Source organism: Phytophthora infestans, genomic scaffold, assembly GCF_000142945.1.
Source record: "Phytophthora infestans T30-4 supercont1.4 genomic scaffold, whole genome shotgun sequence".
NCBI classification, from domain to species: Eukaryota; Oomycota; class Peronosporomycetes; order Peronosporales; family Peronosporaceae; genus Phytophthora; species Phytophthora infestans.
Window position 1 is genome coordinate 628,064 of NW_003303755.1, and position 24,259 is coordinate 652,322.

Below are 24,259 nucleotides of genomic sequence, written 5' to 3' on the forward strand. Positions count from 1 at the left end.
CACAGGCAGCGCCCTTCGCGTGGCCTTGCATACCGCAGCTGAAAATAAAAGCAAAATATAATTTGAGCGGTACATTTTAAGTACGATATGTAGCCCACATACAATGTGTACACCACATATTGCGATTTTAGCCAATCGAGGCCGCCTTCGCTGCGCTCGGCAGCCAGTAGAACGCGCGTTTTAGCGTGAGGATTATTAGCCCTAGCCCGTTACGGACGTTACAGACGGACAACACACTCCACTAGGGGGGTAAGATGAATTTCTTTCAAGTGATAGTGATGGTAGTTTGGACGGTTCAGCGCTCCTCAATCGTGACAAGAGGAAAGCCCAAAGAGAGCTGGAGAAGCGACGTCTGCAGGCAGCTATCGGCAAGCTGCGACGTGACTGGAACACAACCACAAACAATTGGGACACGCTGACAAAAGACGAGATGCAAGCGCTCGCGCAGGATGATGCTGCTCTGAAGAAGATGCGAGTAGACGGCTGGGAGTTTGGTAAGGTTTGTGAGATGATGTATATACAACATGAAACTAATGTGGTATATGTTGTATGATGTTTAGATACCGCATCGCATCCTGAACGAGCAGAACCATACCCGAGTCTATACAGTGGTGACAATGGACCAACGGAGGCAGCGATTGAAGTAGCCGAGTCCCCATTACAACTCTTCTTCTTCTTCATGCCTCGTCGACTTTGGCGCCGGATAGCTACTGAGAGTAATCGATACTATCATCAGCATCTCAATGGACGGGTCGACAGAATACATGCGAAGCGAGTGGCTGATGATGCAGAGTTGACTAGGGAAGCTGTGATGTTGCGGGAGACCAAGAAACACAAGGACATAAAGCCAGAGCACATTGTGCATTGTATCGGGCTCCTTATTGCGAGGATGTTGGTCCCTCACAAGCGCCGTTTTGCGGATCACTGGGGAACGACCCGGGTAGGCGCTGTTCCAAAAGGCACATTTGGCGACTTCGTGGGGAAGTCGCGCTTTGAGCGCACCATGCAAAACCTGCATTTTACCGACAACACAGACCCGAGAGCTGAAACGGACCGCGCCTGGAAACTCCGCTCCGTAGTGGACACGCTACAGCAGACGTTTGCAAGGGGATACAACGTCCCTCCCGTTGTGTCGTTCGACGAGGCCATGATTCCATCAAGAAGTCGTCACAACGTGACCAGGCAATTTGTGAAGGACAAGCCCCACAAATGGGGCACAAAACTGTTTATGACATGCTGTGCTGACACAGCGTATTGTCTACGGTACGTAGTTTGACGGCCTCCATCGTGGAGTATTTTTTTTTGGCTAAGTCTCACATGTCGTATTTGTCTACCTCTGTATTGTTTGGAATTTTGTATTGTGCTGCATCGAAGTCTGGAAGTACTTTGTGGGACTAGCCAGCACTCAGACGAGCTCGGAGAGCAATCGACGACCCGATTTTCAGCAGACCCGAACTCTGGCCCTGCAGCGGTTATCCGTAATCTGCATGAAGTTTTTCCTGCCCCAGAAGAAGGTGTGTACCACGCTGTGGTTACGGATCGATTCTATACGTTGATCCAACTAGCTTTGCAGCTCCTGGCTCGGAATGTATACACGGTTGGCACTATACAGCCAAACAAGAAAGGGTTTCCGCCAGCTCTCGTGACCAAAGCAGCAACTCGTCCAGCTCATATCCCCCGCGGGACCAGCACGATCGCCGTCGCAAAGGGCTGCGATCTTCTACAGGTAATGCTTTGGTGGGACCGCCTTCCTGTCTACCTTCTCTCGACTGGCAGCAGTACATCTATTGAAACCTGCGGTAAGCTACTTTTGGGTCGTGTCTTAGTGACGACGGCTTCCTAACTTATGTGCCGTTGTTGCTGTACCATCGAAGGGCGGCATATACGTGGCGGCAGAAAGAAAATCATACCCTGCCCATCAGCGATGCGCGACTATCATCGCTGGATGGGCGGGGCTGATATCCACGACCAGCTAAGGTTACAGCGCTATTCGCTGCAACTCTCGATGCGCTTTCGAAAGTACTACAAGACGGTCTTCTTAGGCCTAGTCGACATGGCACTCGTGAATGCCTATATCATTTTCAGTGAGGCTCGGAAAATGGTTGGTGAAGGTGCTGATCATGCCGAGTTTCTAGCAGAGTTACAGGCGCAGCTTTTGCAGGTCACTTCGGCTGACTTCATTGATGAGGTATATACTACATGTTTGCCGGCGATCATGTGGTAGATGCTGTATCGTATCTGACTCGTTTATTATCATGCAGACATTTTCTCCAGCACCTTCCGACCAAAATGTGGCCTCGATATCAGCTGCCCACAAATTGACAGAGTTTCCAGAGTGGACCCAGATCCGGGAAGGTGCTCGGAAGAGGCCACAGCACCAGTGCAAGGTCTGCTCGATTCGCAAGCAGAAGGTCGGCCAGCGCAGTGCAACGAGGTTCTATTGCGAGGCATGCAGCGGCGGTAACAAGTAGTAAGTGTGACAGTGGCCTATGCAATCGTACTTTTACTAATTGTACTTCTTCATGCACAGTGTCTACCTCTGTGACCGAGTTCGGCCGGGCCACTACCCAGGAAACACCATGACATGCCACCAAATCTGGCATGTCATGTGGAAGAACGGAGAGGAGCGGCCTCACCCTCGTGTTGGTCGTGGAATCCAGATGCGCAGCCCGGCAAAGAAGCGCCGACGCGCCGCTAGTGATACGGAAGAAGGCAGCGGCGCGGAGGAGGGAGGCGCTGGCAGCGGTACTGTGGAGGGGGGGAAGCGCTGGTTCCGAACGCAGCGGTGCGGAGGAGGGAGGCGCTGGCAGCGGTACTGTGGAGGGGGGCGCTGGTTCCGAAGGCAGCGGTGCGGAGGAGGGAGGCGCTGGCAGCGGTACTGTGGAGGGGGGCGCTGGTTCCGACACTGATGTCGGCGCTGAGAAGAGAAGTGGTGGGGAGGGATGTGCTGGAGAGGACGATAGCGAGTAAGAGTGGGCTTGTCGATGAATACCTAACCTGATTCAATATAAATGTGTTGCAATCATTGATGACTGTACACATAGCCATTGCGCTTCGTACATGGCATGTTCAAGCCCTGTAAAAGGGACACTTCTAATATGTTGGATATACGTCTTCTTCAGGTTTGTTGGCGCAGCGTGGGTGTCTTAGACAGCATGTGGCTACATAGCGCTGCGAAGAAGCTCGCAATCAATGTATCACCGAGCGTCTGACCTTTCCGCAGTGCAGAAAACGTATTCGTACTTACGGAGGTCAATACAAAATTTAAGTTTAGCCTTTTTTTAACATGTTGTATATACAACATGTGGGGTCGTAGACAGGGACCGAAAATAGCCGTACCGTATTTGAGATCTCCTACTTCAGAGTGATCTCCTAATTCAGACTGCCCTCCAACCAATCACATATCGAGAATGGAACAGCGCACAAGTCTAGATCTCCTAATTCAGAGTACAAAAAACATGCTAAACTGTAACTATCCACCAGCTCATTGCCAGAAATTTGCAATGGCGCGCACTCCCCTCACGCTCGGCCAACGGAAAGGGAGAACCCGTATTTCTGGCACTGGCAAGCCTCCCAAGAAGTTCAAGCGCGTTGCCATTTCATACGCCTACAAGCTGATTGGGAGCTGCTACGACGGTTGCTGGAAGAAGTGCCCGTAGCGCGCCATGCTGTGGATACGCGTCACGACATAGAAAACTTCGTAGTTCCCAAAGAAGAACTTGATAACTAAATTGTTTTGTTTAAATAATACGTGATAGAGATGCGTCGGTACGTGTACAGATCTTGTGCATTTTGCAACAATACAATTTCAAAAATATTGGGTCTGAAGTAGGAGATCTCAAATACGGTAAGTGCGGGGGGGTTAAAAGGGTTTTGCTAACTTTTTTAAGATACACGTTGGTCGATCGAGACGTTTGCAATAAATAGGTGTAAAACTCTGCATCTGAGATGATAACGTAGAGCATTGTAGGCCCCGGCTCAAAATTTACAAACAACTGGGTCGACGTTTATTTCTTCCTAGCACGGATGGCGTTCCTTCAAGACGAGGACGCCGCCTTCGAGGCAGCGCTGTCGTTCCTAGACGAGTTTGGACCCGGTGCAGCAGTAGCTGACGATCCCCTGCATGCCTTAAACCAGGGCGCTTCACTGCCGAAACTCGGCGATGCACAGGGTTCTTCCAACTCCAACTTCCGCCGCCAGGAGGTGCTACGTGACCATCACCGTGCGCACGGAAGACAACAACTGACGGAAGAAGAGAAGAAGAGGCGGAAGGCGGAGTTCAATAAGAGGAGGAGGAAGCTACGCAAAGCTGGCGTCTATGGCAACGCGAACAGGGCACGCAACGAGCGCGCGCAGGAGATCGCGTATCAACGGGAGCAATTGGGGAGGCTGCAAATCGACCTCCAGATTCTGCAGACTCGACGCGTCAGCAAGCCGTGCAACCAGGAGCGAGCAGCTGAGTCGAATAAGACGACCCTCGACTCGCAGATCACCATATTGTGGCAGGAGCTGGCAGCCCAGCAGCGACGTCGCCGTGAAGAGGCGGAACGCGACAATGTGTTGCTGCGGCTCGCTGTAGAGCGCCAGCGGAAGGTGGCGAGCACACTGCAAAGCCAAACGAAGAGGAGAGCGACGCAGTTGGTAAGGAAGGAGATCATTGTCACGTGAGGATGTACTACACATCTCCATCTCTAACCCGTGTGTGTCTGTAGACAAGCGAATGCGCGTCTTTGATAACTACTGTGCGCTCCAAGCAGAACAATTTCAACGTCTTAGACTTTCACGGAGACATGGAGAGCTTTCGAGGGCTCTTTCAGCGCCTGGACGACGCGTACCAGACGATGGACGCAGTTTTCATGGAGAATGGCTTGGCAGGCATGGCTGTTCCCCCAGTGGAAGTTCATGTACATGAATGCAGGAATGGTAAATTCGTTGAGCTCGTGAGCTACAAAATGTTGCCGTTCGATGTCTGCTCCACTGCTGAGGCCACGTGGAAACACTTCAAAGGTGTTGAGAAGCACCTTGCAAACGGTAGTCTCTACGAGAAGGCAGAAAAGGTGAGTGTCACGATACTGTAACCTTTTGGCAGCGCAAGCTATACTAATTGGTTGCATTTCTGGTGTGGAAATAGGGTCTCGACGAGCCTTACACAATCATCGCCGACTTCAAGAAAGAAGTCTACGCTATCCGCTCTCGGGCGGACATCAAAGTCAAACAAGTGATCCGGCGCTACGTTGAAGAAGACCGCGACGTTGTGCTGTGGGTCTCACGCGCAGTCCCAATCGAGATCAAACACAAGCTTCTTCGCGGATTGACGTACCATTTGCAAGGCTACGCTGTCACCAAGCGCTCGCCTGAGTCAACACCAGACCGAGAAGCGTCGGTACTGCAGTTCTGCTACGTAGTTTCACTCGATCACCACACCGATATGAGATGCAACGCATCCAACCTCGACGTCCTTTTCAACTTTCTTGTCACAACCACAGCTCAAAACATCCGAGCGCATCGGGAGCTGATCGAGAATGCTCTGATCGACCGGTCCCTACACATGTCGGCAATAAGCCAATATCAGCTTTCAGAATTCCGCGGCGAAGCCCAAGCCAAAGCGCACACGCCGTGCCGCGAAGAAACAGGAGACGGAGGAAGAGAAGAAGCGACGGAAGGCAGCACTGAACGAGAAGAGGAAGCTGCTGCGGAAGACTGGCGTATATGGTGACGCCAACCGCGCGCGTAACGAGCGCTCGAGAGAGATTGCCTATTTACGGGACCAAACGGAGAAGTTGCAGCTTAATTTACGTGCAATACAGACTCAAAAGACCAAAGAGAAGAACGAGAAGAAGAAAGAGAACGAGAAAGATGGAGCTTCGCTGGTGCGACAGAAAACGACGCAGACTACTACAATGTGGCAGGGTCTAGCAGAACAACAAAAGCGACGTCGAGAGGAGGCTGAGCGGGACAATGTGCTGCTAAAACTGGCTATTGAACGGCAGAAGAAGGTGGCGGGCAATCTACGTGGTTTGATGCAGAGAAGAGCGTCTCAGCTGGTGCCTTTCGTAGCCTATTGCTGAGGCTTTATTACAGCTTTCACTACTGACCAAACTTGTATTGTTATATCACGTTGCAGACGAATGAGTGCTCGTCATTGATGACTCTTGCTCGCTCAAAGCACCAGCTTATTGATGTGCTGCCACTGCGCTGCGATCTAGAAGATTTTGAAGGACTGTTAAGGCAACTCGAGGATTCCTATCGCATGTTGGACGACGTTTTCATGGCGAATGGGTTGACTGGAATGACAACTTCTCCTGTCTAGCTACAAAGTGCTTCCGTTTGATGTGCGGACAACATCAGAAGCCGCATGGAAGCACTTTAACACCTTGGCTCCGAACGTCGTAAGATACGCCATTGGTTTTTTTATGTCGTAACTGACGACATAGCGCGAATTACATTAGAAAATGGCTCAGAAATGATTTTCACATACTTCAATCGAGTGTTTTCCCAGCATCCGCAACATATAAGCTGCGAGAGGTCTCTGCGACAAGTTCACATAACCGGGTCAGGTGGATGACGGGTTCCAGACCACTCATCCTGGCTGACAGGAATGCGGTCCAGTCGCCGCGAAAAACCCGATGCCCCCGTCGCGGCACCACATGACGTTGACTTCGGACACTTGTGGCGACAGCTCACGGCGGCGGGGTGGACGTCCAAGCGGCCAACCGGTATCCAGACTGAGTGGACGTATAGCAGTCCAAAGGGCGCAAATGTGTTGGTAGGAGAGCGCGCTGTGGTGGAGCACGCCTTCCAGTCGGGCTTGCTGGTCAAGGGCGAGGAGGATTTGGCAGATGCGGTAGATGGTGGCGAAGACGAGAATGTAGAAGAGGAGGGCGGAGGCAAGGAGCATGTTGGAGTAAAGGGCGGCGAAGGTGGCGGTGACAACGTCTCCATTAGACCCTCTCAGATTGACACTAGTGTTCTGCTGTCACAGAACACCATCGAGCAGTTGTTTGGCGCCTCCGACGACTCAGAGTCTGAGCTCTCGCAAACCGCCGTAGCGAGAGCAATTAACCTCTCCCTGGCAGACCAGGAAGATGACGAGGAGCAGCGAGACGCGGCGGCCAGCTTGCGCCTGCTGTCGGACGCATCGGGGCTGGAGAGTGAGGGGGAGGACGAACGTGCTGTCACTTCTCCCACTGTCCCCCCACGGCGAGTTCGAATCCCGCTAAAACCCCGCGCTGACGTCAATGTGTTGCAGGACGGATAGAGTAGCAGTCAGTACGAGGACTAGTCATCTGATGACAGCGATGGTGCTGGCATCTGCGATGAGGACGGCGACTCTGAGGGCAACGAATTCGAGGAGGAGGATGATGAACTCTCTGACAGTGAGGCGGCGGACATTGATCAAGCTTTTCTTGCGTCACTTCATGTTGGCGGCGATGATGCACTGAGCAGAGCTGCTGTCGAGGAGCGAACCAGAGCTCTGCGGGCGATGCAGTGGACCACAGCCTCGACAGAGTTTGAGACCGATACTCCTTCGTACCCTGGGCTGGGTGCGGAGGAGTCAAGGCCTGTCGGTGAATTTGCTCGATGTCTGACTGTCTCCTCTTCTAACACTATTCTACTTTGTGCCGAAACCAGTGTGGGTGTCGATCACCAAGGAGACCAACCGCTACGGTTTGCAACAAGTGCAGAGGCGAGCAGAAAAGATGGCTGCGCGGCAGAGTGGACGCAATCGTGAGACCGCCGCACAAATCGCTCGGCGGCTGAAAGCAACGCAAGCGTACGGTACTCATGAGATTCTTCATGTGGTTGGGCTACTAGTGGCGCGCATGCTGTGTCCCCAGAAGAGGCGCTTCAAAGCGCATTGGACCATGGTTGAGGACGGCGTTATACCAGCTGGACTCTTTGGGCGGTACATGACGCGTGACCGCTGCCAAAACATCCTACGTGATCTTCACTTCGTGGACAACACTGCTGAGCACGGCCGCGATAAACTATGAAAACTGCGTCATGTCGTGGACAAGATCCAAGAACGCTTCTTGGCAGGGTGGACTCTACCAGCCATCTTTTCATTTGATGGAGGCGTGCTTCCTGCCACGTCGAAACGCAACACCACTCGAATGTTTATGAAGGACAAGCCGCATCGATACGGCTCCAAGCTATTTATGTTGTGTGACGCAAAGACCGCGTACTGTCACAGGTGTTTGTTTTTTAGCTTTTTTGCTATGTCGTAACTTACCGATTAGAGCGGATGCTAACATTTCTGATGTCGTAACTGTTGTAGATTTTAAGTTATTTTGGGAAATTGTAAGAACGTAGATGGGGGTGACACCGGAATTGATTATAAGACTGGGGCGGCAGCCGTTTTACGGAATCTGAAGACGGCGCTCACTCCTCAATCGCAACACAACTGGCATGCTGTCTTCATTGACAGATATTACTCCTCCATTCTCCTCGCTGTCGAGCTGCTGAAGATGAACGTATATGTGGTTGGGACAATCATGACGAACCGCTTGGGGTTCGACAAGAGCACCACGTCAGTAAGCAAGACCCGCCCATCAACCATCCCGCGTGGCTCATTTGTCTTCTCGCGCTCTGTCGCGGTCCCCATCATAATCTCATGCCTCTGGTGGGACCGGAAGCCAGTCTACTACCTTTGTACGGGCTCTGCCATGACGCCGACCACTATCGAGAGGAAGGTGAAGCGCGTGGGTGCGATTCAAGTGGGGTGCCCTCAGTCTGAAAAGGACTACCAGAACTGGATGAGCGGAGTTGATCGCCATGATCAGCTCCGTCTCCAGAGTTACTCCCTCCAAATGTCCACGCGGTTCACTAAGTACTACAAGGGGTTGTTTTTGGGGTTTCTGGACCTGGCCCTAGTAAATGCTTACCTGGCCCACAAAGAGGTGGCCAAAATCAAGGGAGCAGTCGCTATGAAACGCTCCGAGTGGTTTGCGGTCCTTCAGAACCAGCTCCTGCAACTCAAAACCGAGGACTTTGCGGGTGTCCAAGCTACGCCACCTCGGTCCAGTCAGAAACGTAGGCGAGCACCAGTCCGCCTGACACACGGACTCCAGCAGTCAGAAGACTGGGTTACCGTCAGTGGCGTTCAGAAGCGCCGCCAACGGTCGTGCAAGGTCTGTGCGCTTCTGCGAACCGAAAAGAAAAAATCTTTTGCGACGACTTACTACTGCGAGCGCTGTTCCATTTACGCCGCAAAATGCTGGTTGTGCAACAAGATCCGCCGCGAGTACAAGGGCGTCGCCAAGACCTGTTTCGAGATCTGGCACGACGACTTCGGGGCCGGGCAGGACATCCCGGCTAACCTGGGGAAGCGCGTCGTGCTGCGCCGGCCTGGCAAGAATGCAGGAAAGCGCAAGAAGACACGGCGGGAACTACAGCTTCCCCGCGAGGAGGGAAGCGATGGTAGCGACGCTGACAATGACAACGACGGTGAGTAAGCATGTAGGCTGCGTTTCACCTGATGAGTTCGTGTGTTTGAATGCAAAGTTTGTTGAGCCAACGAACCTTTTTTTACGTGTTTTCCGAAAAAGGCTGCAAAATAGTGAACCCCCTATCCATCTGTTGACTACAAGTGAGACCGCACAAAACACCGTGACGCTAGTTAACCATTTTGCGTTATCGAGATAAACGCCGTTAAAGTTTGTCCACTGAGTTTCGTACTTAAGTGGTTTTTAACAGGAAGGTGATACCTTCACATTGTCTAAATTTGGCCAGGTGTATCACCGGAGAAGATTCAGAATGGAGGAGCTAGTAGCGCTTCCTGACATCCCGCAAAGCCCCAGCAACGACTCTAGCGTCGACGACGACAACGAGGAGGCTGTTAGCGGCACGCAGGCAAGAACGTTATTCTTTGAAACAAACCGACGTGGGACTGCAGCTTGGACAGCGACTGGGTTCCAGAGGCAGACGATGGGTCAAGTGGGGGTGAGATCGCCGATTCAAGTGAAGAAGAAGTTGATGACCCTGGGGATACTAGGATCATTTTGATTGGCGAAGAACTTAGAGAGCAAGTGAGTCGGCTCATACGCGAAGATCAGTGCGAGCAGAAGTGCTTGACGGGCAAGGCAAAGGAGATTGAGCAGCTATTGTGCTCAATTTCTCAAATGACGAGTGGGAAGAAAAAGCAAAGTATCATCACAACGTTGGCGGTGCTTATGCAGACGGACACCGTTCTTCGTCATCGAGATCATGGTTTACGACAGCAGTTTCACTACTATCTTCCTATGGTTGGCCGTGTGTGTCGGTGGGCGTGGTGTGCATGCTACGGCGTGTCAACAGCGACTGTCACGCGCTACAGAACGCGTATTAAAGAAGGCACATTTTCCATTAAAGCTCACGGCAATCGACTTAACCAGCACGCGAGTGCAGTTGACCTCCGCTGGCTGAAATCCTGGTTTGAAGAATTTGCTCGCTCTGTCGGTGATGTGGTACCAGTACGCGTGAGAAAGCAGAAAATTGAGAACGGAGCCGTCAAACTGTACTATTCCGACGCAGAATACACTTTGCTGCCGCCGTATTTCACGTGGGATCAACTATACCAAGAGATGCACAACTACGTTGAGCAAATTCGTTTACGCGTGCGGGAGCCTAGACCCAGCACCTTTCGCCAGTACTTGTCCAAGCTCTGCCCTACCATTCGCATTCGCTCTCCACGCAGCAACGTATGCGATGTGTGCAGCATTTACTGGGCACGCATGCGTAGGGGAGCTACTGCGGCTGAGACGGAAGAATTCGGAAAGCATACTGCTGCTGCGAGACTGATGAGGTACTGTGGACACTAGAATCATTTTAATTTGCACGTATGTTGAATGGGCGGATATTAACGTCATTTTGATTTGTAGGGAAGAATACAAGAAGAATCTTGCGTCGGCAGACGAAGAGCACGCTGTTATCATCATGGACTTCAGTCAAAACCTCACGCTACCTAGTATCAGCAGCACTCCGTCGCAATGGTACTTCCTGTCGCTGCGAAGTGTGAACATGTTTGGAGTTTACTACGCAACCAAGGCGATGCAGTACAATTACGTGTACGACGAGACCGTCGCTGGGAAGGGGACTGACGAAGTGAGCTCAATGCTACACCACTTCATCCGCCGCATCATTCTACCTGCTGGGTTTCGTCGTCTCACGATCTATGCAGACAATTGTGACGGCCAGAATACGAACAATTACGTCGTACGAATGCTGTTGGCACTGACCCATATGTCCGACCTTGAGGTGATTAAGCTGAATTTTTTTGTCAAAGGGCACACTAAGAATGCCGTGGACCGTGGTTTTGGTCATGTGCGGAAGCACTTGGCCCGTTTGGATATCTGGACGACGGACCAACTTATTGAAGCGGTCAACGAGGCATCTTCTACGTCTGCTCTAGTGCACATTGAGGCGGAAAATCATTTTTTCAAAGAATATCGAGATGTGGTCAAGGATGCCTACAAGATTCTTGCCGGTATACAGAAGAATCAGCTATTTGAGATGCGCGAGGACACTCCAGGCGTAGTTGTGTGCAAGGAGGGCCCTGACTCTGACGCTGTCGTCCAAGATCTGCGCCGAAAGTATGACGGAATTGTGACGGATGCAACTCGCGTACAAATGCTCTTCACGACTGATCTCGAACCACTGCCGAAGCCACCGCCAAACTCTGAGAAGATTCAGACCATCTACAACCAGGTGCGTCGCTACGTTCCTGAGGAGTTTGTCAGCGACCCACTGTACGACCCGCCCAACGATGAGGATGAACGTAAGGCGAAAGAGATTCAGAAGGCTCGTGCCGAGAAGCGCAAAGAGGCAGCGAAGAAAAAAAAGCGTGAGAGGGCGGCAGCGTCTGAGTCTGGAACTGATGTAGCAGGGGAAGTAACTGGTGAAGCACAGGGAAAGAAGCCAACTCAGCAGAAGAAGAAATGCACTCGTGAAATCGCGGACTAGCTGGTAACCAGATTGTCAGCAAATCAAAATGATGCTAGTCTCGAATCTCTAAAAATAGTATCTTCATTCCGAAATATACACCTGGATTTGTGGAGGAAATGTTTTTACAAAGCTTTTTAACTGGGATTGGCTCCGAATTAAAGCTTCGGAGTGGTCCCAATCGATTCGTTTGACAATTTTAGACAGGATTGACCAATAAATTTTTTTTAAGTTTGTCTCGGCGAACTTTTTCAAACCAGCTTTGTGTTAAAACGGCTGAATGAAATTTTTTCCGCAAGGTCTCATTTTATAGAGGAGACATTCAGCTTTGCGATGGTGGGCCTAACTCCAATTTTTTCAAATGGTTAACTAGCATTAGAGTGTTTTGCGCGGTCTCAAGTGGTGTCTGTTACGACATTTAGTGGCGAGTGCTCTATCACATTGCCGTATCACTGACGACATTGGCCAAAAAACCTGCTGACAATTTATACACCTATCCCGACATGAAACACATGGCCTTGACAAAATGCAAGTGATTCTGTAAGCCGTAACTTACGACATGCGCTTACGCGTCTGAGGCGAGTACCGTTCGGATACAAGGTGCTAAAGGTGTCGAGAAGCATCTTGGCAATGGAAGTCTATACGAGAAAGCAGAAAAGGTAGGTGCTGTCAGGAGTTCGAGTTGACATCGTATGCTAACAGCTTGGTATCAGGGCCTTGATGACCCATGCACGCTCATCGCAGACTTAAAGAAGGAGATTTTCTCCAACAGCTCGCGAGCAGATATCCGCGTCAAGCAGGCCGTGCGCCGCTATATCGAAGAAGACCGCGATGTTATCACGTGGACGTCGCGCGTAGTCCCCATCGAGATCAAGCATAAGCTGCTACGTGGGCTGACTTATCACATGCGGGGCTACGCAATTATTAAACGCTCTCCAGACTCCACTCCAGAGCGAGAGCTCACGGTGCTGCAGCTCTGTTACTTGGTTTCTCTTAAGCAAGGTATCGAGACCACGTATGGCCACGATGATGCGCGAACCATTACGGACTTTATGGTTGTCAGTCTTGGACAAAATATGCGAGGTCATCGAGAGTTTATCGAGAATGCTCTTGCAAAAAGCTGGAAACACGCTACTAGTATAATTGTAATAAAGCCTTAAAGGTCGTAATAAACGAAGCAAATAGAAGTCGTAGGAACTCCCAGTCAGACTGGTTAGTCATCAATTGTACCATTGAGAATGGCATTGCTGGACGATGACGATGCATTCTAACCTTCCTGGACGAATATAATTTATAGAGATACAACTACAGTAGAAGAGATCGGTGCTTTGGACGGCCGCGTGCAGACGCGTCAAGAAGCCACAGACTCTTTCGACAGTCACGTACCACTGACTACTACACTGCAACACAAAGTGCCAGCGGAGCACTGCTCTAGTCGACAAATTGAAACGGAAGAAGACACTGAACGAGACGAGGGAAATTCTGCGCAAGACTGGCGTCTACGGCGACCCGAACAGGTCACGTAGTGAGCGAAGGAAGGAGATAGTCAGGGGGTCCGAAAATGATATTGTTATTTATCGTAGTAGCATCTTCACGATAAATTATCGCGAAGCTAGCTTGTATGTTGGCAATACGTTATGATGCTTTAGCTAGAAGACCAATAAATAATTGAGTTACTGCTGCAATAACCAAGGTTTATTGAATCAATAACAGGTATCTACGCTCGAGTTGCTGTGTCAAGTGTTTGTGCGTCTCAGTAACCAGCATTTTCGCGCAGGAAGAGAATCATTTCTAAAGTGGGAAGTGAGAGAAAAGGAAATGAGTCTGCTGAGATCAGCCGATTCGGCAACAAAACGACTGGTTCGTGGCGATCGATTGACTGCTGCAGATAACTTCAGGAAACTGTACGCATAAATTACCGTATGTAATATGCAGCCACCATAAATTATGCACGAGCCTAGTTTAGGGTGACAACATAAATAATGTCTGCTTATTTATTGAAATTACTGTGTCGTCAATTTTTTTTTCGGGGGCCCTGGAGATAGTACAGTAGTTCTCCGTGAGGAGCTACAGAAGCTGCAGCTCGGCCTGAGAGGCTTACAGAGCCCAGTTGCCGGACACTCACAGACGCAACCCGAAGCGCTGATACTGAAAGTGTGGCAAGAAACGGTGACGCACCATCGACAACGACGACAGGAGGCTGAACACGAGAATATTCGCTTGCAGCTGGTAGTGGAGCAACAACAGAATGTGGCAGATAATCTTCGCACCTACTACGAAAGCGAGCAACTCATCTGGTATGGTGCAAGTTTTTTTGTTCTAGCTTTGTTGACTTGTGGTGCTGTTGGATTACAATTGACGGGTACTGCTGCTGCTGCAGACAAAATAGTATTCTGCTTTCACGTATGCACGGGACGTTACATCGATCGAGCGATGGCCTTTCGCGGGAGTATTGGAGACTTTCAAGTGCTGTTCCGACATCTTGATGCTGCAAAGCTGGAATTGGACACGATGCTGGCAAACAACGGCACCGATTGACGTGCATCTACGTGAAGACATCTACGACAAGTACATGGAGTTTTTCACATACAAGGTGTTACCGTTCGGAGTGCACGAGACAGCCAAAGTCGCATGGGACTACTGGAGAAACAGATCATGGGCAACGGTGGGCTGTACCAAAAGACGGCTAAGGTACAGCTAATGTCGTTAGGTATCAGATCGTCACCATGTACTAGGAATGTATTGCAATTTGTAGGAAGTCGCCCTGCCCTACACGATCGTCGAGGACTTTACCAAGGAGCTTTACCCCAACACCGCTCGGGCTGATGTTCAAGTCAAGCAAATTGTCCGACGCTACGTCGAAGGCGACCGCGACGTCATCATTTGGGTTGCCCACCTAACACCGACTGAAATCAAGCACAAGATGCTACGCGGACTGACGTATAACCTCCGTGGTCAAGTGGTGATCAAGCGTTCGCCGCGCTCCACGCCCGAATATACTGTTGTACAACAATGCTCACTAATTTATCTGGACGAAGAAGCGCGTCTACGACACGACCCGTCCAGTTTGCGAGCCCTCACAAACTTCTTGGTCATCCACGCAGCCTCGCGCATTGCGAAAGCACGGCTAAAACCCTTGCATTTTTTACGTTTAATTTTTGATCTGTTTTAGGAGGAATAAAACCTAGCCTGAAATTCGAACTTAAATTGTTTCCGGTGATGTCCATAATCATTTTAAACCGTCGACACTGGCATGGCCTTCTTGGAGGATGACGACGCCATAAGCGCCTTCGAGGCGGCGCTGTCGTTCGTGGAGCAGTATTCGATTGACACATCAATGTTCACAGCGTCCCCCTCTACTGCTGGGGCGTCTAGCGCAGCCCTGTCTCTAGTTGACGATATCGATCTCCTGTCTCCCAGCATCACGCCTCTTGCGTCTACTTTGTCGACTAATTATGTCTTTCCTGGGGCTAGCAGCGACACATCAATGATATCTCCATCTTCTCCAGCGTTTAAACTATCGAAGGAGCCTCCTTTAAGGCTTGAACTCGGTCTGCCAAGTACAGGGGCGGTCACAACCAAGAGAAAGGGAGTTGGTCGAGGCAGAAAGAAGGAGACAGGTGGTCCCAAGAAGCCCGTCACAAGAGGAGACCCCAACCGGGCCAGAAATGAGCGCAAAATTGAACTGGCTTATCTCCGAGAGAAGGTGGCGCAGCTGGAGCTGGAGCTGCGAGCGCTTAAGCTCCATCCGAGAACGCAGACGAGGGCCATTCGTCACGAGGGGGGGAAACAGCGGAAAGAGACCACGAAGAAAGAGGCAGAATCCCACTCGACCATGTCGGTGTATGACTCAGTGCAGGCTCCGACAGTGTGGAAGGAGGTGGCGTGTCGTCAGCGCAGGAGGAGAGAGAAGGCGGAGCGCGAGAACGTCCGCCTCAAGCTCATTTTGGAGAATCAGATCAGGATGGCAAGAGGTCTGGAGAGTTTATTGCAAAAGAGAGCCAGGCAACAAGTGGTTGAGTGCGCCAGCTTGTCACAGACCAAGAAGTCCAAGTATTCGCAGGGACGTACACTGGACTTCAGGGCAGATGTCAACGACTTCACGGACCTATTGGCGCATCTCGACAGGGCGTATCGCGAAGTGGATGCAGTATTTGCTGCGAATGGCCTGGCCAATATGGAAACGACACATCGTGATGCTAGGATGCGTGAGGGAGCCGACTGCATGTACCTTGATATTTTCGCAAACAAAGTCGTGCCGTTTGGTATGCGCGCAACAGCCCAAGCGGTGTGGGACCACTTTAAAGGAGCAGAGAAGCATCGCGGCAACATGTACGAAGGAAAAGTGGCGAAGGTGAGAGAGCAGGTTACTGTGTGCTGCTTGTCTTGCTAGTGTCTAACTCAGATTTGTGGCTACACGAAGCACTTGGAGACGCCGGATGCACCCGAGACAATCATTGAGGACTTTGCGAAGGAGTTTTTTGCTGATAGTGCACGTGCAGATTTCCATGCGAAGCAAGTGCTTCGTCGATATGTTGAGGAAGACCGAGAAATTGTGATCTGGGTAGCGAGTGTTGTTCCGCTTGAGTTCGATGATCAGCGCGTCAAGGGTCTTGGCTTCCGTCATCAAGGATACGCTGTCACCAAGCGAGCAAAGGCTTCCAAACCAAATCGAGAATTCTCACTGCTTCAGCTCTGCTCACTTGTATCTCCAGAGAAGGAAGACCACACTGTTTACGACCCCGCTGCCGTGCGTGCGCTGACAGATTTCATGTTGGGAACTGTGGCAGGGAACATCACGGCGAGTCAGGAACTTATCGAGAACGTTTTGATGGATCAAGCGGTAAAGCCCTAGAACTCATAGGGAGGACACTTCACCCTACAGCCCCGCGCCAGACACGCGACAATATCTATGTTGCATGTATACTAATTTCACATGACAAGTCTTGCGCGTTTTAACCTTGTCCTTAGTGTGCTTCAAAAGTACCGGTAAGAGGATAGCGCGGGAGCGTATCCCCGCGTAAAAAGTTGTTTCATAAAGGTTCGTAATGCTAGAACTTGCTAACAATGGTGCTTGGTTGCGCTGTGGTTGCTGTACGTGTGAAGGTTTACAACAGCAAACTTACAAGGACGATCAAAACTGTCGCCCACCAAGGCATCAACGAATGAGATGCAAGTGAGCCTGTACCATCGCCAGCGGTGGTGGAAGTAGCTGCAAGCGTGAAATTCGCACACAGCTTGTTTGTGATACCAGCGTCGTTATACACGTCACAATCCGTGTCGGGACCCACAGCCACGACAAACTCTCCGTTTTCAGCAACCCGGTTGAAGCCGCTGCCGATCTGCGGCTTATAGACGCCCCAGTCGTCCACAGTCAGCACGAACGTCACCGTCGTTGAGGCTCCCGCAGCGAGTTCAATTTTCTCAAACTTACGCAGCATTTTGACTTCAGGAACCGAGATCGCACGGTACAGCTGGATCATAAACAGCATCACGGTATCCTTGCCTGCCATTGTTCCATTGTTCGTCACCTTGACCGACACTGTAATCTTGTCACCCATGCTGGTGATTTTGTCTGTGCTGAGCTCCAAAGCGGAGTACGAGAAGCTCGTGTAACTCAATCCAGCTCCGAAGTCCCATTGCATCTCACAAGCGCCATAGCTGCATTGAGTGTCTACGCGGTGGTGATACGGGATCATGATGTGTCCCGAATGCTTAGGATACGTGATTGGAAGTCTTCCACTTGGATTTACCTCGCCGAACAAGAGTTCCGCCACGGCTTGGCCTCCTTGTTCACAAGGTAGACCGCCCCACACGGCAGCACCCACGGAGTCCGGCAATGAACCCAACAATCTGGGACGATCTTCGAAAAGGATCAACACCACCTTAGTACCTGTGTTCGCGAGGGCCTGAACGTACTCAAGCTGACCTGATGGTAAGGTCAACTCGTCAACGTCACCCCATTTCTCAGCGTACGGAGCTTCACCGATAGCGACAACAACCACGTCAGCTTCTTCGGCATGTCCTGTGGCTCTGGAGAGGTCATCGTCCGAGTATGTTTCGTCAGCACTGAGCCCGTTAAAGTACGTGACCGAATCTTTGCCAACCTATTTCTCGATTCCCTCTCTCACCGACATTCCATGAGGAAAGTTGTCGTTGCCAGATGCTCCTTGCCAATAAATGCTCCAACCTCCACACTGGAAACCGATGTCGTCTGCAGAGAATCCTGTCAAAAAAGACCGACGTACCGTTGCTTAGCGGTAAGAGGTTGTCGTTATTTTTTAGCAACACGACGGATTCGCGAGCGAGATTCAGCGCTTGTTCGAGGTCGTCATCATTTCCAACGAGAGCGACGTTGTCTTCACCCGGAACCGGAGTGTCGTATAGACCCATCTTGAGCTTCATCTTGATGATTCGCTTCGCAGATGAACGTAGTCTCTCTTCGTAGTCCGGGTTGTTAGACAGCGCGTTCTTCGCCTGGTCGATGAAGTCGATGCTGGATGGCACCATACTCATGTCCAGTGACGTGTCAGCGATCACCAATTCGACTGCATCTTGCTGCGTTCTCACCACACGATGCCAACTCTGGAGGTTGTTGACCTCACCCCAATCGGTAACCACGACGCCGTCAAACTTGAGGTCATCACGCAACAGTGTGTTCATCATCTTGGTCGAGGATACAACGGGCACGCCGTTAATGGCGGCGTAGCTCTCCATCGTCGACATGGCGCCATGTTCAATACCGGCCTTGAACGACGGCACGTGGTAGTTGAGGAGATCGTAGTCCGAGATCGTCACACTTTCGCGGTCAACCCCGGTTGCTGTCTGTGAGTACCCGATAAAGTGTTTCATACACGCTCCGTTCTGGCTATTGTCCTGCACGCCTTGAATGTAGGCGGCGCCCAGTACAGAAGCCAAGTACGGATCTTCACCGAAAGTCTCGTATGAACGCGTCCACAGCGGGTTGTACGAGATGTCGAGAATTGGCCCTAGAATCCAAGAAACTCCGGCAGCAGCCGTGTCACGACCAGTGATATACCCCATCTTGCGTGCCCACTTGGGGTTGAAGCTTGCACCTGCGTTGATCTGATGTGGAAACATCACGGCTTGATCCACATATTGTGCGCCATGTACCGAGTCGAGCCCGAATACCATCGGGTGTCCTCCGTTTTCATCCATGTGGAATGTTTGGATCTCCGTGATCGCGTTTCGCCAAGCGGTGGCATTCCAACCTGCAAACGGGGAGTTCAAGTAAGACCCGACGCCCAGCTTCGCGTACTGACGCACTAATGTCTCGTTCACCGAGTTGTCGTCGTTGAGAATCATTTTAATCTCGAGTTGACACATTTGTCCGATAACTTGGTCCGTCGAGAAGCTGTCCACGATCTCTTGAGCCTTTGAGTCCAAGTTATCGGAAGAATCACTGGAATCAGTGAGCAGCAGCATGGCCAATACGAGCAGCCATTTCGAGAGCATCGTCGTTGCAGTTCAGGTATTTTCCACGAGGAAAATTGGTGAATGCAAGTGCTGAGCCGATGAAAATCTTTCTCGGCCACCGCTGGTGTGGCCCACCGGTACCAGAGTGGAACTGGTGGTCTACCACTTGCCGGTCGTTGCATCGATGCAACTTGCATCCAGATCAGGCGAGCACCAACGCTTTCCCTAGTCGAGACAGAATTACGTGCCAGAAAAGTAGAATTGATTAAAATTGTCAAGTCGGGTATCCATACGATCATCGTAGCGATGCGGTGACAACAGGCCGTTCGATTCGAAAACCGACCTGCCTTCATAAGACCACAAACATGTTGGCTTGGCGTGCACTCAGCTTGGCTGCGCGCGTAGAATTCTAGAAGTGAGTGGAGTCAGTGCTCAGCGCTCAGTCCGGATACACTTGTGGCCTTCAGTGTGTTTCCCCTTCCGCATTGTATCGATGTATCATACGCCTTGGCAAGGAAAGCCCACCGCGATAAATTGAGGCTCAGGGAAAGAGTATATGTACCTTTATCACTTAATTTACAACAATGCTGCACCCTCTTCGTGGTTGTATCCATACCCATGTACTCTGTGCTTCCCCAAATATTGTGCTACTACTGTAGTACTTGAAGTAGTAGGTTCACAGATCACCAAAAATTTTGGGCAATCCTTTTGGCAAAAGCATTGCCGGATACCATAGATGCAAATTTTGATTGCAGCAGGCAAAACAAGTTTTATCGAAAAGTACTCGTAATCTCTTTATTCGAAGTAGAGTAGTATTTGGTCTCACGGTTAGAGTATCGCAGCTTACAACAGTCCGCTGCCAACGTTAACTGTGCCCCCACCGCTGCTGGTGTCGACGCTGAACTCGGCGCACAATGGGTGTGTGATGTTATTGTAAACATTGCACCAGGTTTCGGGTTTGATGGCCACCACGTAGTCGCTGTCCTCGAACACACGCTTCAGACCTTTGCCGAGTTGCGGGTCATACACGCTCAAGTCGTCAGTGGTTAGTGTGAACGAGACGTCCATGGACTCGCCAGCTTGCAGTTCGATCTTTTTGAACTTCTTCAACTGCTTCACCTCCGGCACCGAGATAAGACGGTACGGTTGGATCACGAACAACATGACTGTCTCCTTTCCGGCACGGGCACCTACGTTCGTGACGGTCACTGTAGCGGTGACGGTCTCCGACGCACTGCTTAGCAGAGTCGTGTCTAGAGTCACAGCAGAGTAGTTGAACTGCGTGTAACTGAGGCCCGAGCCGAAGTCCCATTGCTGCCAGCAGTTGTCCCAGGCGCAGCGCGTAGTGACCAGGTGGTTGTACGGGATGGCGACGTTGGCCGGGTCTTTCGGGTAGGTGATCGGCAGTCTGCCGCTTGGGTTGACTTCTCCATAGATGATCTCAGCCATTGCCTGACCACCGAGCTCGCAAGGCAACAGACCGTCAATAATGGCCATCGAGTGGTCCGGAATCGAGCCAAGCAGACGCGGACGCCCTTCGAACAGAACAACGATCATCTTGGTGTCGGTTGCACGGAGAGCTTCAATGTACTTGATCTGGCCCTCTGGAAGTTCCAGGTTGTCAATGTCGCCGGGCTTCTCCGTGTAGTTAGGCTCGCCGATAACAACAACCGTGTATTCGTGTTGGCTAGCGTAACTTTCAGCGGTAGCTAAGTCCTCATCCGTGATGGAGCCATTTGCAAGCAGTCCGTTAAAGTAGGTGAATGATTCATTGCCGACCAAGTTCTCAAAACCCTGACGAACAGTGACTCCGTTAGGGAACATCTCGTTGCCAGAGTATCCCTGCCAAGCCTTGCTCCATCCACCGCACTGGTAGCCAACGTTGTTCGCAGAGTGGCCCGTAAGGAACACGGACGCGTTCTTTGGAAGAGGAAGGACATCCTCGGCGTTTTTAAGCAGCACAATGGATTCACGAGCCATATTCAGCGCCGCAGTCTTATCTTCTTCGCTCCCCACCATTGAAACGAAGTTCTCGCCGGGAACCGGGTTGTCGTACAGTCCAAGCTTCAGCTTCGTCTTGATGATACGCTTCGCCGACTGACGAAGACGAGCTTCATGTTCTGGGTGCTTCTCCAGCATACTCTGCGTGTAGTCAATGAACTTGGTATCGTTGGGTACCATGCTCATGTCGAGCGACGTCTGCTTCAGAGATAGAGCTACGGCATCTTCGTAGGAGTTGACAACGCGGTGCCAGTCCTTGAGGTTGTTGATCTCAGCCCAGTCGGAAACCAGAAGACCATCAAACCCCAAATCGGAGCGAAGTAGGTCGTTTAAGATGCGAGAGTTGGCAATCACAGGCTCGCCGTTGATCGAGATGTAGTTCTCCATCGTCGACATGGCACCAGCTTCCATCGCAGCTTTAAAAGGAGGCAAGAAGTAGTTAAGAAGATCGAAATCTGCCATGACAACATTGTCGCGGTCGTGTCCTGTAGCGGTCTTGGAATATCCGATAAAGTGTTTCATACAAGCAGCGGATTGGTTGTAGCTCTGGAGACCACGAACGATAGCGTCTCCCATCACGGAAGCCAAGTACGGATCTTCACCGAAAGTCTCGTATGTGCGAGACCACAGCGGGTTCTGTGAAATCTCAAGAATAGGACCGAAGATCCAAGGGATACCCGCGGCTTGGGTATCGCGAGCAGTGATACGACCAGCCTCGTAGACAAGATCAGGGTTGAAACTTGCACCGCCATTAATTTGGTGGGGGAAAATGACAGCCCCTTCAACGTAGTTAGCGCCGTGCACCGAGTCGAGGCCGTAGATGATGGGGTGACCTCCGTTCTCCTCCATACTGATTTCCTGGATTCGTTTGACAACGGAACGGAACTCGGAAGCCGTCCAGCCGTACTTCTTCTCTTTGGGTTCGTCCCAAATAGTGTTGAGGTACGACCCAACATATTGCTGAGCGTACAGGCGCACCCAGTCCTCGTTGAGAGTGTTGTCCTTGGGGTTCATCACAGTGCTGATGTCGACTTGCGTCATTTGACCGATTACTTGAGCGATGGAGAACCCGTCGACGATGGACTGAGCCTTGGCATCGAAAACCATGTCCTCAGCAGCAGCCGTAGCTGCATTCGTAGCCGACACTGTAGCAGGTAACGACAGGATTGCAGTCACCACTGCCGAATAGGCTGCGGCCAGGAAGAGCTTCACCATTGGGGTCCAATTTGGACGGCGCTACGCTAACGAGGTCGAGACTGTCCACTTGGAGCGTACTGCTGCGTGGCGCAGAGAGGAAGTTGGAAAGTGAGTGCTGAGCCTCAAAGTCCGAAGCGGACAGCCTTACAAAACAACGTTAATCGCAGGAGCCATGCTCTTGATCTGTGAGTGTCCCATCCAATGGCCTTTGCCACATTGCTAAGTGCTGTCCTGGACAGCCTGTCCACGAGAAGTCCCCGTACCCGGACAGAAGCTCTGTGTCACAGAACATGCCAAACACATGTATTTACTGTTTCAGCACACAGCAAATCATTTGACTTGACTTCTGTATAATTTTGACCTTCTGAGTACATCGCAATAAGACATAATCGACGATTAGAGGTCACAGCAGAAAAGGGACCAGCCGCGCTTCGCTTGGCTTCGGCGCCCCCGCGGTTCGCTACGCTCGCAATATGGAGATAGAATGTTCTGGAAAGTGTAGTGCTCGGCTCGCTGGTGAGCTCAGCGCTGGGCCCGCCTCCGCAAATACCGCGCGGCCCTGCTTCGCGGGCTCTCCGCGCGGGTTTGCTGTGGCTACGCGCCTCGCACGGAGTCGTTACTACAACTTTACCACAATTACACGATAGGTGGTTTAGAGCAACGCAGCAGCTTGCTGTGTTGTTCGGTAATTTATCGAGTTTATCTTCCCGTGAATTTGAAACCAAACAATTAGACTAATAATTTGCAAAATCTTGTGGTTGACAAAGTACGACATTTCCAGGAACGGGAGAAACCTACAGTGATATGGCGAAGAAGGACGAGAAGATGCGAGCGCCCAGTACGGGGGCTGCATAACAAGAGGGTGTGGCGCACGTCCAGCTGGTCGCAAACACAGGTATGACGCTTATAAGGTACGCTGTGATGGATATAAGCTGATTTGATGTGTGTAGGACGTCGCTCCACCTTGTGCCCGCGTGATAACGTTGGTCTGACACGCGGCCACACGAAGGATGCCGCCGCCCCGAGGAACGCTACGAAGAGCGCCACGCAGGACGCCACGCAGGAAGAGGATGTCCCCGCCACGCAGGACGCCCCGAAGAACGCCACGCAGGAAGAGGATGTCCCCGCCACGCAGGACGCCACGAAAACCGCCACGCAGGACGCCACGCAGGACGAGGATGTCCCCGCCACACAGGATACTACGGCTGAGGCTACCACACATGAAAAAGAGGTGAAACACTCCCAGAACGCTACTGCTAAGGTGGCAGCTGACTCGCCGGCCGCTATCGCTGAGAGCAACAGGGATGCCAACATGGATGCCAACACTGAGGGCGATATGGAGAGCAACATTGAGGGCAACACTAAGGGCAACATGGAGAGCAACGTTGAGGGCAACGTTAAGTATAACGCCGCCGCAGCCACCCTAGCGGACTCCAACGATACGAAAAACAAAGTATCAGATTCAGGTACGAGTCGTCTACTATGTTATTTACACTTTCTAATTTAGGATTATCGACTGCAGATGACCCAGATCCTGAGCCTCCAACAAAGCGGGTACGAGTATCCACTGAAGGGTCGGCTAGTCGACCACATCATCTCTGGCGTCGCCAAACCAAAAACGCGGATAACCGCAAGAAGATTGTGAAAGCGCTAAACCCAGTCATCAGCGACAAGCCAGGGCTACCGCAAAAGGTCTTCAGCACGT

General features: G+C 51.3%; 3 protein-coding genes across 3 annotated transcripts; 1 reads left to right on the plus strand and 2 right to left on the minus strand.

Moving 5' to 3' along the window:
* Positions 1-15,172: 15,172 nt before the first annotated feature.
* Positions 15,173-16,277, plus strand: PITG_03134 (M96 mating-specific protein family; the record flags this gene model as incomplete). Its single annotated transcript, XM_002906178.1, has 2 exons — positions 15,173-16,209; positions 16,274-16,277. The coding sequence occupies 2 exons, from the start codon at positions 15,173-15,175 to the stop codon at positions 16,275-16,277; spliced, it is 1,041 nt and encodes a 346-aa protein (XP_002906224.1).
* Positions 16,278-17,027: 750 nt separating this feature from the next.
* PITG_03135 (lysosomal beta glucosidase, putative) lies at positions 17,028-19,395 on the minus strand (the record flags this gene model as incomplete). The annotated part of the gene is made up of 4 exons (XM_002906179.1): positions 17,028-17,988; positions 18,055-18,116; positions 18,160-19,314; positions 19,375-19,395. 4 exons carry the CDS (start codon positions 19,393-19,395, stop codon positions 17,028-17,030), a joined length of 2,199 nt encoding a protein of 732 aa, XP_002906225.1.
* An 804-nt stretch (positions 19,396-20,199) lies between these two features.
* On the minus strand, positions 20,200-22,572 carry PITG_03136 (glycoside hydrolase, putative; the record flags this gene model as incomplete). The annotated part of the gene is made up of 1 exon (XM_002906180.1): positions 20,200-22,572. One exon carries the CDS (start codon positions 22,570-22,572, stop codon positions 20,200-20,202), a length of 2,373 nt encoding a protein of 790 aa, XP_002906226.1.
* Positions 22,573-24,259: the final 1,687 nt, after the last annotated feature.